General features: G+C 45.0%; 1 protein-coding gene across 1 annotated transcript in view; it reads left to right on the top strand.

Moving 5' to 3' along the window:
- Positions 1–3,162: 3,162 nt before the first annotated feature.
- The window catches only part of mast3b (microtubule associated serine/threonine kinase 3b), a 52,552-nt gene continuing 41,253 nt past the window's right edge, over positions 3,163–14,461 (top strand). Inside the window, 2 exon segments of the mRNA XM_042709003.1 lie at positions 3,163–3,309; positions 8,626–8,657. Of these exon segments, the coding sequence (XP_042564937.1) occupies positions 3,271–3,309; positions 8,626–8,657 (71 nt within the window). The 5' untranslated portion in view covers positions 3,163–3,270.

The raw sequence follows: 14,461 nt of genomic DNA, 5'->3' as shown, positions 1-14,461 counted from the left end.
CAATGCGTGTAGCACAAGTTGTCACATGTATATTACTGTTAATTGGAGTTCAGTTCAGATTGTTTGGAGATGGCTATCAGGTGTGTATGTGTATGAGTGTGTGTGTGTGTGTGTGTGTGTGTGTGTGTATTCATGAGTCTTATCTTATATCTTGTAGAGAACACAACAAACCAGTAGTATAGTAACCATACTTCTCCGATAAGCTAACCAGAGGTTTCCGCAAATTGTAACACATCTGCTCTAGGTGTCTGTTCTTCGCTGTGCTGGCTTTGTAGCGCAGAGATTATGAGTGCTGCTAAAAGCCACAATAGATGCCAGTAGATAAGAGCAACACTTTACCTTTGAGGGGAGACGCGGCGAGGAGAGCACACAGCACACACAGCGGCACACACCGACCCATATCCTCTCAGAGACAACTGGGGGGTGGGGGGGGGGGGGTGACACACTCTCACACACTCCTCCGGGTCTCTCAAGTCTCTCTTCAGAACCGGCCCGCTCACACTCGCTCGATCTGTCAGGCGGCGCAGGAACCACTGAGCACAAGATCTGCCGTGCCCCTGTTGTCGAGAAGAGCCTCAAATGTCAGCACATTTCACACTTGCCCACAAACCACAGCACCTCTGAGGGAGGGGACTGACTGACTGACTGACTGACTGACTATCTCAGGACCTTATCAGACTACTTGTCCCCATCTCTCACCTCAGTTCAGCCGACACCGTTGAGATCTGCACAAGGATAACTATACAGTGACTGGCGTGTAACATTTGTCAAATATTCATACACTATGAAATCACAAACTCAAAGCCTCTTTCAATCATTTTTTTGTAATAGTGGGGACTGGAATGCGCTTACAGTAAATGGAATTAGTTCCCTGAAACTGTCCATAAACTCTCACATCCTCATGTGGTCTTTGAGTCCAGTTCCTAAAACACAACAACAGTGGCAAGGTCAGAGTAAGGTGTTAGTCCAAGCTAAGGTGAAATCAACAGAGATAAGGTCAGAGTAAGGTGTTAGTCCAAGCTAAAGTGAAATCAACAGAGACGGATCAAGCAGAGAAAAAAATGTGAGTTATTCAGAACATTTCAAAGTTCTCTTTGATCTAAAGAGAGACTAAACCCTTATGATGAACAGAGCATGGAAACATGATTTAGGTTAAAACAATGAACCACTTTCATTTACGTGTTATGAAACTCTGACACACCAAGAGCAACTCATAACAGCTAACACACACACCCGCGGCTGAGAACAGTGGAATTTTACACAGTGGGATTTTCATGAACAGCAAGACAAGTGGAGGGAACAGATAGACCAGAAGAGTTGTCAGTCAGCTTCAATTGACTCAGTCAGTTGGGTCAAATCAAAGCAGTTCAGTTAGAATTGTAGAGTTAGTATAAGTCAATTCAGTCAGAAGAGTCAATTCAGTATATTGAGCAGGGCAGAGTCCATGGAGGGGAATTCACTTAATTTCACTTAATAATTATTAATATACGGCTCTTCAGAATATTGCAAAATGTTCCATTAAATTGAATGGTCTATCCCAACGTTTGAAGGTTCTGATAATTCTTTATATTGACCGCTGCAAAGAAATCATGACCGCTGCCATTGGCAACAGTTTTTGTGCTTCTCATTCACATCTTTCATTTCATTCTGCAAGTAGTTTGTTCACTTTTTGTATTGAAATTAAGTGAAACTTGAAGTCAGCAAGTAATATGAAGCTGAAGCTTTAAAGCATGAAGAACAATTTTTTCTCAGCGGAAGCCACAAAACAACAACAAAATCACTTTTGAAGAAATATTTTTTATCATTAAAGTAAACACCTAATAAGCCGAATAATGTATAGTCCGCCGGTCAGTATCGAAAAATAAAGCCCCTCAGGACGAAACAAGACCCCTGTTCTGCCATCCTGTTAAGATTTATTTTCCTATATTTTCCTATTTTCCTATACTGACTGGCGGACTTACTATACATTATCCCTCACTTAGTTATTAATTCACTTAGCAGGGTAGAGTACGTTCATTCGGTTAAGAGTCGAGGTAATTCAGTCAGAAGAGTAAATTCTCTAAAATCAGAAGGGTAGCGTCAGTAGTTTAGAGTGGACAGTAAAGTTGAGTCATCCATGTGAATCCATGTGGTCAGGATGGAAGTGTAGCCTATCCTTTGATGATGACCCCCAGTTGGATGATATCACCTTTGTTCCAGTGCAGGCTAGTCTATGTCTAAAATGCATGTTTTTCTATTGGCTGTCAGAAACATGTATTCCTGACATTAAATTGTTTTAAATTGCACTACGGTAACAGAGTTTCGGAGTATTGCTAGCATCAAAGTTTAGGTTCGCTTTGTCAAGCAGAATGAAAAGAAAGTGTTGCTGCACTAAAAAATTCTAAAAAAAGATTTTGTGTAATGACAGTAACTCTGGCCAGGTTAAACTCTAGCTATCGACTAGCTCAAAATGTCAAGCATACCTCAGCCGCCCCCCCCCCCCCCCCCCCCCCCCCCCCCCCGCCCCCACCCAGCCTACTGCCCACCTTTTAGCATTTCTCAAAATGATGTCTCAGAGTAGGTGCTGAAGTTTCACTTTCACTTTCAGAAACAGGTGGTTTCAGAACAAACCATAGCGTACTCCACTCACATTCTTATTCAGGCACTGCAATAGCAGACTAAAGCCCCCCTGCCTATTAGTGTCAAGGGTCACGCAAAGATAACAGGATGTCATCTTACTGAACCTGGATGGTGTCGCACACAGTGGTACATACTTTTAGCATCTGATGACAAACAATCTAAGGATTGTGATAGGTGAGGTTCTGTCTCTGTGTGTGACTGCAGTGGAGGCTGTGGCTTGGCAGCTGAAACAATGCTGGCCTTCACCAGGAGCTGGTCTGCCTGTTTTTGTCCCCCTGCACTGTGTGGGGGCATTGATACTGAGATACAGCCAAGTCAGCTGATGGGATGAGGTGAAGATGAGAGATGAGAGAGAGAGAGGGAGAGAGAGAGAGAGAGAGAGAGAGAGAGAGAGAGAGAGACAGAGAGAGTGATTGAGTGTGCGAGAGAGAGAGACAGAGAAAGAGTGAGTGAGTGAGTGAGTGAGTGAGAGAGAGAGGGACAGAGAGAGTGAGTGTGTGAGAAAGAGCGTGAGTGAGTGAGAGTGTGAGAGACAGAGGGAGAGAGGAGTTCTGCCCGTACAGAAAGAATGCTTGAGCAGAGTCGTTCTCCTTCCCTCTGACCCACTCTCTGAATGCACTACAGCTCGAGGGAGAAGAGGTGGACGCTGGGATGGATAAGCCAAACATTCTGAGGCGCCGCGGACTAAAGGTAGGACTCGACCCCCGTCCGGATCTGGGCCAGACTCCAGCCAGATCCGTTTCATATGCATCACCTGCTACTCTCCTCTGTAGCTAAGTCTTGAAATGTTCAGTCTTAACTCAGCCTAACTTCAATGTTTACCGTGTGGGACTCTTCTGCCAGTTTGCCCTGTGTTGTAATCCACAGTTGGCAGACACTGTCTTCACAGACCCTGTGGGTTCTTTTTGCATTCTGAGCCATTGAGGATGTTGGCTCCGTCAGTGATGAGTCAAACCGCATCCCTTTGACTGGGGTGAGACTTCTTGAAAACAGGTGGTGGGATATTTTCAGCTTCCTGCTGGCCTGTCTCTTTTTGACTCTCTAGCGCTACTGCTGAGGTCTGAGATCTACAGATCTGAGTAATAATTTGTATACGGGCCTAAACAGCACCCGCCTAAAGGCGGACTTCAAAAACCTTGTTTTGCCTGTTTACATAATATAGCCAGTTATGTTTTTTTGGGCCCTGTAGCCTATTCATCAGATCGCAATTTAACCTAAAAATCTGCTATTTAGAGCATTTTTTCATGACGCAGCATATTTTCTTATGTAGATTAGATATTAGGTATATTGCGATATTAGAAAATCAGCTTTCATGGTAAACTGCAACCACTGCCTGGATCAAAGTTAAATTAACTACTTACACATGTTGTCAATCTGCCTTGTATTCAATAGCGCATAGTAAATAGTGTTCAAACATGATATTAAACTTGGCATATAATTATATATGTGATCATGTAATCATGTAATATAATCATGTTTTCTGTTCAGTTTTCTTTTAACAATAGTACAGGATTTCTCATGATTACTGTTCTGAATATTAACAAGAACGTCCATATAAGTAGGCTATTGTATTTCTCAGAAATGTTTCATTGCATGAAATGAAGACATAAAAAACACAAAAGCAAAATTAAAAAATTAAAAAAATTCTATTGCAAAAAATATTAAAATATGTATATTACAAGAATACTCATATATATAATCTGTCTGATGTCTGTGATTTTTATCTCTCATTAATTCGTTTTTTGTATTTGCGGAGTTTAAGTGGGGTTTAAAGAGAAACAAAAATCACAAATTTTCTTGCAGATTTTTAGAGATCTTCTCCTGATTGAAACAAATAAAAAAGGGGACCTCTATATACCGTAAAGCTATGTTGTGTTTTTGCATTCTGTTTTTCTGTAACATGTGAATATGTCACTAGGTTGAAAAATGGAATGATAATCCTCTGTTGGTGTGTTCACTTGCAGATACGCACCATCACTAGATGCAGCCAGTACTGAACCTTTTTGGCCGTTTCATGTTCACGTATCTGAGGCTTTCTGCTGTGTCATGCTTATAATAATATAATACGTAATATCTTTTTTTTTATAGTTACCATGGAAAATGGAAGTAGACTGCAGCTGTTGCCTAGTCCTTCCTCATTGCTTCCACATAGCCTCATTTAGCGGCTAATGCTTCGCCCTTCTCTGCTGTTGAACAGCTCAAACCAAGCTGTGTCACATAACCTGGCTATACTCAACGTAGATCTATAGTTATTCATATATATGTATGTATATTTAACCTGGCTATACTCAGGCGTAGATCTATAGTTATTCATATATATGTATGTATATTTAACCTGGCTATACTCAACGTAGATCTATAGTTATTCATATATATGTATGTATATTTAACCTGGCTAAACTCAGGCGTAGATCTATAGTTATTCATATATACTGTATGTATGTATATTTATATCCCAAACAACCCACAGTGCAGTAGTATTCACTTGTAGCAGTAAGGGTAGTGAACTTATGATCTTGGTGTTGTCAGCACCTCAGTCTACCAGCTGAACCACAGGGTCACAGGGTCACAGGCTCAGGAGGGCAGGGCTGATTGGCTAGGTGTGTGCAACTAGAGCAAGGCTAGGTGGGCCCATCCACAGCGAAATACTGTACATGGCTCACTGCCCCACTCCGACCATACCATCTACCTGGTCTCAGTGCCCCACTCCGACCATACCATCTACCTGGTCTCAGTGCCCCACTCCGACCATACCATCTACCTGGTCTCTCAGCTCGGGAGGTGCTAGGGGCCAGAAGCAGAGCTGGCATCGGGGACAGTTACGTAAATGAGTTTGTGAGATGTGTTACCGAACACACAAAAAAAGACAGAAACATTGCATCGGGGACAGTAACGTAAATGGGTGTGTGAAATGTGTTACTGAACACATGGAAGACAGAAACATTGAACAAATTCTTCGTTTCAAGAACTGAAAAAACTGTGAGGAAAATGCATCTTCAGTCCACAGGCAAACGATCCACTCAGCAGTCTGAGATGATGATGGGCAGCTCTGCCCGTCACTGTGGTCCATAGCTGTTAAAGCAGCTTTGAACTGGAGGATGCACAATTGTGTTGCTCTGGGACTAAACTGATAGAAAAATGATGACCACAATCCCCAGGCAGCACACACACACACTGGTGGAGATACAGTATATATCTGTAAAGTATGTTGCATTGGAAAGAAGCGTACCACTGCAGGTTTCACTTTCATTGTTGTGCTGGTTGGTAGACCCGTCCAAAGAACTTTGAATTTGCTGAATGACACCGGCACCGGTGGTGGGGAAAAAGGGAGCATTCAGAACAGATAAAAATATGTCACAACAGCATAACATAGTGGCTGTAACCAGGAGGGAATGAATGTGCAAGTCTAGCTTCAGGTATAGCAGTTTAACAGTTGTATCTGACCCACTGGTGTTACCTGGTGTTACCTGGCCTCTCTTTCTCTCTCGTCGAGGTTTGTTGAGCCCATCTGGTGTTTGATGACTCTTTCTTGAAGTACTAGTTGCATCAGCATCTGTTGCTATGGCTGCAAAGCTCAGTTCACATGCTTGTCTTTTTCCTGGGGGACATCCAAGTTCTGAGAGCGAACCCATGCCAGGAAAAACAAACTGTGGGAAACACAGTGAGACTTACTCACTAATCTCTCTCTCTCTTTCTCTCTCTCTCTTTCTCTCTCTCTCTCTCTCTCTCTCTCTCTCTTTCAGTACCAACAAACTCTTCATTTTCCACACACATACTCTCTCTTTAACAAACTCCTGTTTTTAGCACAAGCTGTCTGTCTGTAACAAAGTCCTGATTTCACCATACTCTCTTTCTCACTCTCTCTCAGGGGCATCTGAGTGGACATACGAGTACAACTATGAGATATCTATATGTATTTATTTAGCAGCCACTTCTATCAAAAGTAACTTCTAGCAGTGCAGTGTCCATCTTTATCCGCATGAGCAAACCCAATGACCCTGTTGATGTGAGCTCCTTGCTCTACCAGTTGGGTTACAGGAGCAGCAGCAAAATGGGTTGTACCCTTCTCTGCGAGAGAGGGGAAAAGAGATAGTGAAAGAGAAAGAAATATCTAAGGGCATTTAAGAGACAGAGATGGCAGCTTCAATGGCATCTCACTGTCGAGCAATTGTTCCTGTCTGGACATGACTCAGCTATTCTCTTGGACAGGACTGTTCCTGTATGGACATGACTCAGCTATTCTCTGGGACAGGACATCTTTCACTCGTCTGAAACTACTCAACACATCTAATCACTGGATGCATGGCTTTGTCTCGTCTGAAACTACTCAACACATCTAATCACTGAAGGCATGGCTTTGCTAAACTCCATGTGATCCCAACAGTTACAAAGAGCTGCATGCGAAATGGAGTTCATTGGCTTGCAGAGCTGTGCAGTGTGTAAACGGAGTTCATTGGCGTGCAGAGCTGTGCGGTGTGTAAACCCCACGCCCTAACACCTTTGAGAACAGACATGCTCCTGCAGGCTCCGGCCATCTTGGCTCTTCACCTCTCAGCAACACCACACGTTCTCCTCAGTGGCCACTAACTCACGTCCCAGTCATACTGCAGTAAAAGGGCTTGGTGTGTTGTTACTTTGTTTCTGGGATGACCTGCAGAGAAATGTTTCAATCTTCAACAACGTTAGTTCACGAACCGCTCCACATACGTGTGATTCAGAGGCGATGCCATCTCAGCTTGATACAGCCACTCATCTCAATACTCTTAACATTACTGGCATAGCAGGATTTATTCCGGCTACTCACAACACAGTAATCACAAAGGTAGTAACTAGCCACAGTGGGATTATAGTGTACTCTTTGGCGGGTGCTGCTGATGAAGTAATTGCATTGCAACTATCGGAAACTTAGCAGAAACTGAGCTGAAGGCATTGTACAGTTTATTTGTGTCTCTGTGTGTGAATGTCTGCGTGTGTGTGTGTGTGTGTGTGTGTGTGTGTGTTGGGGCTAGGGGGGGGGGGGGGGGGGGGGGTTAGGCCAAAAATGCCCCATTTATGGACACATTTGAAGCCCTCATGCACTGTGGTTTAAAGTGTGCTGGTTTGCACAGCTTGCACCGCATGCCAGTGCTTCAGCTTGCAAAGCCAAGCTTGAGTGTGGTGCCATACCTGCACAGCTACATGCATTGGCGCCACGTGTGTTCTCGAGCTGCCTGAAACCCCAGTGCATCGCTGCGCTACTGCTTTGCAGCGTTGCGGGCTGTGACCTCAGAGCGGTGACCCAGGACTTAAAAGCACCAGTGAGGCTCTGAAACTGACATCAGCCTCTGAGAGCAAAACAACTCTTTCCACATGTCCGCTACCCCTGGGAGGCCGTGAGTGACTGTAGCTGCTGTGTGGGTTTCCTGTACTCATGACTGCGTTCTCATCAGATTGTTCACTCCTTCTTCAAACGAGACAATTCTCGTGTCAGTAATACCTTTCTGTTGTCTTTTACGTCTGATTTGCTTCCGTGACGTGTAGCATGTAATACTCCTGCTGCTTATAGCCCTCTTAGTGAGACAGCGAGCCTGTGCTGTCACACTGGGCTACTGGGTGGACACGTTTGCCATGATAATATTACCCTATTGCTTGAGGCGTGTTTAAGTCAGTAGCTCTCTTTAAAGACCCCAAGAGCACAGCTTCAAGTGAGATTTTATTGTAGTCTTATCAAAAGCTCTGTGAGCTAATTTGTGACATTCAAACTGCACTCACACACAATTTTGTGTTTCTGATTCTCCTGTGCATCTCTCTGAGTGCAGACAGAACAACAAAAACAATTCATTTTTCCATTCTACCCTTTGTTTTCCGTGGGTGTAGCCTGCTTTTAATGTCGCTGCACTGTTCCTCTATGTTACATTAGCGCCATCTAGTGGACATGTCTGCTATGTGCAGACGATAAAAGTTCTTGACATTTACCATCTCAGTAATTTGTCACTCATAACCTCATAATGCTGTTTTGTGTTCCAGAAGGAGCTGAGCCTGCAGAGAAGACCCAGTTTGTAAGTAATTATTATATTTTGTTATAAAGACTGTTATAACCCAGCATTATGTAATACATACCTGTGGCTACTTTTGTTTGCAGGTTTCCTGTCTATAATGTACTTCCACTAACCTGTAGTAAAATACATGTAATTGATGACTGGGCCACAGTTACTCCAATTTCATCAAACAGAACACTGCCACTCTTCTGAAGTGAACATTTCTTATACACAGACAAGAGCGGTCATAGAAATCCATCATCAGATAATGTCTCTTCATGTTTGGTATTGTGTCTAGGCCTCTGGTGTTTAGTATTGAGTCTAGGCCTCTGGTGTTTAGTATTGAGTCTAGGCCTCTGGTGTTTAGTATTGAGTCTAGGCCTCTGGTGTTTAGTATTGAGTCTACATCTGGTGTTTAGTATTGAGTCTAGGCCTCTGGTGTTTAGTATTGAGTCTAGGCCTCTGGTGTTTAGTATTGAGTCTAGGCCTCTGGTGTTTAGTATTGAGTCTAGGCCTCTGGTGTTTAGTATTGAGTCTACATCTGGTGTTTAGTATTGAGTCTAGGCCTCTGGTGTTTAGTATTGAGTCTAGGCCTCTGGTGTTTAGTATTGAGTCTAGGCCTCTAGTGTTTAGTATTGAGTCTACATCTGGTGTTTAGTATTGAGTCTAGGCCTCTGGTGTTTAGTTTTGAGTCTACATCTGGTGTTTAGTATTGAGTCTAGGCCTCTGGTGTTTAGTATTGAGTCTAGGCCTCTGGTGTTTAGTATTGAGTCTAGGCCTCTGGTGTTTAGTATTGAGTCTACATCTGGTGTTTAGTATTGAGTCTAGGCCTCTGGTGTTTAGTATTGAGTCTAGGCCTCTGGTGTTTAGTATTGAGTCTAGGCCTCTGGTGTTTAGTATTGAGTCTACATCTGGTGTTTAGTATTGAGTCTAGGCCTCTGGTGTTTAGTATTGAGTCTAGGCCTCTAGTGTTTAGTATTGAGTCTACATCTGGTGTTTAGTATTGAGTCTAGGCCTCTGGTGTTTAGTTTTGAGTCTACATCTGGTGTTAAGTATTGTGTCTAGGCATCTGGTGTTCAGTATTGTGTATTGGCATGGGTGGGGGTGGGTATCCAGACTGCACTGTTGTACTGTGTACTGAAGATTCCTGTGTACTGTTGCATTGTAACCAGGCTGCTAATACGAATCATAGTGGGTGTTTTGTGTGTGTGTTTGCAGATTGACATTGTGTAGCACTGTTTTGTGTCTGTCTGTTGTCTCGTGATGTGAGGCATTGTGCTGTATCCACGTTACACATGTGTAGCATTGTGCTGTATCCACGTTACACATGTGTAGCATTGTGCTGTATCCACGCTACACATGTGTAGCATTGTGCTGTATCCACGCTACACATGTGTAGCACTGTGCTGTATCCACGCTACACATGTGTAGCACTGTGCTGTATCCACGTTACACATGTGTAGCATTGTGCTGTATCCACGCTACATAGTATGTGTAGCACTGTGCTGTATCCACGCTACACATGTGTAGCACTGTGCTGTATCCACGTTACACATGTGTAGCACTGTGCTGTATCCAAGCAGCATATCAGTCTCTGCTCTGGTATGATGCTCGGGCTAAATTGGTGAAGAGAAAAAAAGAAAAAAAAAACAACAGTGGAAGGTAAGTCCTCGTAACCATGGATACCAGAGGATCTCAGTTCTTGCTACTATCCTGTAGCAACAAGCTCCTCGGAATTAGAGCAGGGAGAGAGAGAGGGAGGGAGAGAGGGAGGGAGAGAGAGAGAGAGGGAGAGAGGGAGAGAGGCAGGGAGAGAGAGAGAGGGGGAAGCCCACGGTTTGTTTGCTGCACCTTTGTTCTCCGCCAGAGACCGTGAGTCAGACATTAGCATAGCGCGCGTCTCTTATATTAAACAGTTTAGATTAAATGTTTTCCTGCTGGAGGTCATGCAGCAAACCACCAACCGAAGCTATTAAACAGCCTCCTTCCTTAGAGCAAACTCTGGTGCTGGAGCGTGGCCAGATGTATTTCACTCAGCGAGCATCTGAGGATCCGGTAGCAATCTGCCAGATCCAAATCATATCAAGGCCTGATCCTTTCTAGATCCACTCTTGAATCAACGACAATCTAGAGCTCTGGTGCTGATGGACCAGAACCACCAGTGATATCAGGCCCAAAGTCGCTCCAAATCCACTCCACAGTCAGCTATCAGTTAGGAATCTGGTGCTGATCTCGGGTCGAGGTGGCCCCAGTCTGGTGTATTTGGTGCTGATCCCGGGTCGATGCAGCCCCAGTCTGGTGTATTTGGTGCTGATCTCGGGTCGATGCGGCCCCAATCTGGTGTATTTGGTGCTGATCTCGGGTCGATGCGGCCCCAATCTGGTGTATTTGGTGCTGATCTCGGGTCGATGCGGCCCCAATCTGGTGTATTTGGTGCTGATCTCGGGTCGATGCGGCCCCAATCTGGTGTATTTGGTGTTGATCTGGTGTATGCAGTATTTGCCTTCTTCGACTGGTCACTGTTGAATCGAATCTACATTAAAAGTCCCCCCCCCCATCTCTCCCTCCACCCCACCCTCTTCTCACATCTCTCTCTCAGCAGTCACTCTGTCATTCCAGTCTTAATGCTAGTGAGAGGAGATCTGTGTTCATGTTTGGTGTGTATATTGTTGATCTGGTGAATGCGGTGTTGATCTGGTTTATGTGGTGTTGATCTGGTTTATGTGGTGTTGATCTGGTTTATGTGGTGTTGATCTGGTGAATGTGGTGTTGATCTGGTGAATGTGGTGTTGATCTGGTGAATGTTGTATTGATCTGGTGTATGAGTCTGTGCCAGGTGCAGAGTGAGCTGTTTCACTCGTGCAAAGCGAGGGCTTCCCTTCTCTGCCACACTCTGTGCCTGTGGCCCTGAGCAGATGACAGGTGTCACTCGTGCCTTTGTGGTTCCTGTGGGTGACATGCCTGTGTCTCTCCCGTGATATTATCTGATCCTCCTGAGTCCTACACACACACACTGGCCTCCCTGTAGCCGACTTCCATCGGCACGCTCCAGCCCCCAGCAACTGCTGCTATCCCTCTCCACTGCCTTAGCAACCAGTAGTACTGCTGTGAGTGTGCGTGTGTGTGTATGTGTGTGTGTGTATGTATGTGTGTGTGCGCGTGCATGTGTTTTTGTGTGTGTGTGTGTGTGTGTGTGTATGTATGTAAGTTTTGTTTCAAACCTAAATTAATGTAATTATGTCACTGAATACAGTGGTAAAATGTTGTATGAACTGAGTACATCTGTTGAAATCAGTTTCCTCTCCATGCCTCCTCAGTGCGTACTGTGACCTGAGCAGTCAGACTGGGTGTTGTTGGGTTACGCCAGCAGAGAAGAAGTCTGACCATTTGGCCAAAAGTACAGCGTGTCCCTCTCAGGGCTGCCAGGGACTGCCTTGTGGAGAATAACTGGGACAGCCTTTTTCCTAACTCCCACCCAACGCCAACGGCGTCTAACCACAGGTAGCAGCTCATGCTCTGTGCTGAAGCAGGCCAGATGAGGCCCAGATGAGGCCCAGATGCGGGCCAGATGAGGGCCAGATGCGGTCCAGATGAGGGCCAGATGAGGGCCAGATACGGTCCAGATGAATCCCAGATGAGGCCCAGATGAGGGCCAGTGCCAGCTGCTAACTGGCACACTGGCGGTTTGCACTGCTGATGAACAGAGAGTGGGCTGGATGTGGTGCACACCACTACACTTTTGAGCACAGAGGAAAAGTCAATACTTTTTCCTTGCATTGCAAATAACCATCGCTCACATATACATATGATGCAGAGAGAGAGAGAGAGAGTGAGAGAGTAGGAGGAGGTATAAGAACAGTGTGGGTGCGTTACATACTGCTGAAAATACACCAGCGCGTTTGAAACAGCATTTCGTTTTGCTTTTGCACTGACTGGAAAAGCGATTGATTACATTGCTCAGTGCTCGCCCAGCTTCCACCTCCCCGCCAGTCGCATGGGAGTGGCGACGAGCCTACATCATCGTTAAAGCATTGTCACCTATCGATGCCTCGCTGATTTCGTACAGTTGGCTGATTCATGTTGCTGTGCCGTGTGTCCACTCCTAACTTAAAGATAGTTCTTCGCTTGAACTTGGTAAACTCGCCAAGAGACTTCGAGGTGTTATGCTTTTAAGGTCGAGGCACCAGAGCAATACATCTCGGGGCGTTTGTTGGCAGATATGTATAGTGTTCATGATGAGAGCTGAACGCCTGGAGAATTCCTCTCTGCCGCGCCGTGACTGAGGTGCAACCAGTTTGAGAGCGCAGCGATTCACTCGCACTCTCCAGAAGGGATGAAATCGCGGAGAGATAAACTGAAGATTCCTTCCCTGACATTGGAGTAAGTTTGGCATGCTTTAAATATTATAGGAGCAATCTCGCTGACGGGGTAACCCTCTGATTTGCATTATAAATAACTGGCTGCGGAGGGCGTCGGAGAGAAGGGAAGTCCCTCGCATCGTGAGAGAGTAGATTAGGAAGTGCTCTCTGAAAACGCGCACCAACTAGCGAACAATTTAGTAGAGTCGTCGGGTTTAGTGCTGCTAACAATAAACAGGCATACATCAACTTTTACAGATACAAATAATTACAAAATGACTTCTATAACACATAAGAATATATTTTAAGAAGAGAATAAGTGTCATAGATGTGGAAAAAAGCGGACACTAAATAAAATCCATTGTAGAAAAAACATGTTTTTTTTTTGTGGTTATTTTTGTGGTGGATTTTTTTATGTTATGAAATGAGTATGGAGATAATATGTTGTGTCAGACAGTGTCTCTTCTAATACAGACCTGCTGTGATGATAAACAAAGGTGCGTGGCATTTACAGTATGAAGACATGCGCACGTTTTAAGCAATGTGTCGCTCAGATGTGCTCATTTGCATACTGTTGTGCATGTTTATCAGAGCATGGACCCATGGAGCCTTAGCTCTTCTGGAGTGAAAGCTAGACCAGATCACGATCATAAAGAGATTGATATTTTAGTTAGCACATTTGTGCATTACCTATATCCCTCTTCAGTAGTAAATACATTACTGTGACTTTAATGTATTGCATTTAAAGATTAGGTTGCAAATTGTGCGCAGAACAGAATGCATTGCATGAATGTGGTCTGTGTGCAATGTCATTAGAGACCTGAGACCATGCAGGGTCTGTGGTCATGAGCCAGTGTCTTTAGGCATCTGCCATGGGGATTAGAGATCCGTCTACTATGCGGGGCTGTGTGGGCTCTGGGCAGCTGCCCATATCCTGTCTTGTGTAAGTTCATGGTTTTCATGGCCCGTGTTTATTTATAAAAAGGTGGCCTTTTTTGTTGCAGATTTGTGTTGAGATGGTAATGCTTTACTGTTGGTCCTTTCTGCGCAGAACATGTTTTCTGTGGGGGATATGTGCTGGAGAATCACTGCCAGGTTATCTCTCTCTTTGCTGACGAAAACATCTTCCCTCCCCTTCCCAAACCTCAACTCAAGTGTTTGTCAAATAGCCCCTAACTCTGGCCCTGCTCTGTCCTGTTCTGGCCCATGTCTGGCCTGGATCTGTTTCAGAGGCTGCCTCCTAAGGGCAGGCTGGCACGGTGCCACTCCCTGCCCTGCCTCTGTGAAGCTGCTGGTTGTGTTGCTCTCGTGCCAGTGGAGTGGGTGCAGCGTTCGCTTCGATGCTCCTCGCTCTGGCCCACCAGGCGCTTGACGGGCGCAGCGGAGGAGTGGATGCTGCCCTCAGAGGGAGCGAGCGAGCGAGCGAGAGAGAGAGACGCCCAGGGCGCTCCGCCGCAGCATCAGGAC

This window comes from Clupea harengus, chromosome 10 (assembly GCF_900700415.2).
Source record: "Clupea harengus chromosome 10, Ch_v2.0.2, whole genome shotgun sequence".
NCBI classification, from domain to species: Eukaryota; Metazoa; Chordata; class Actinopteri; order Clupeiformes; family Clupeidae; genus Clupea; species Clupea harengus.
This window is presented reverse-complemented; position numbering and strand designations above follow the sequence as displayed.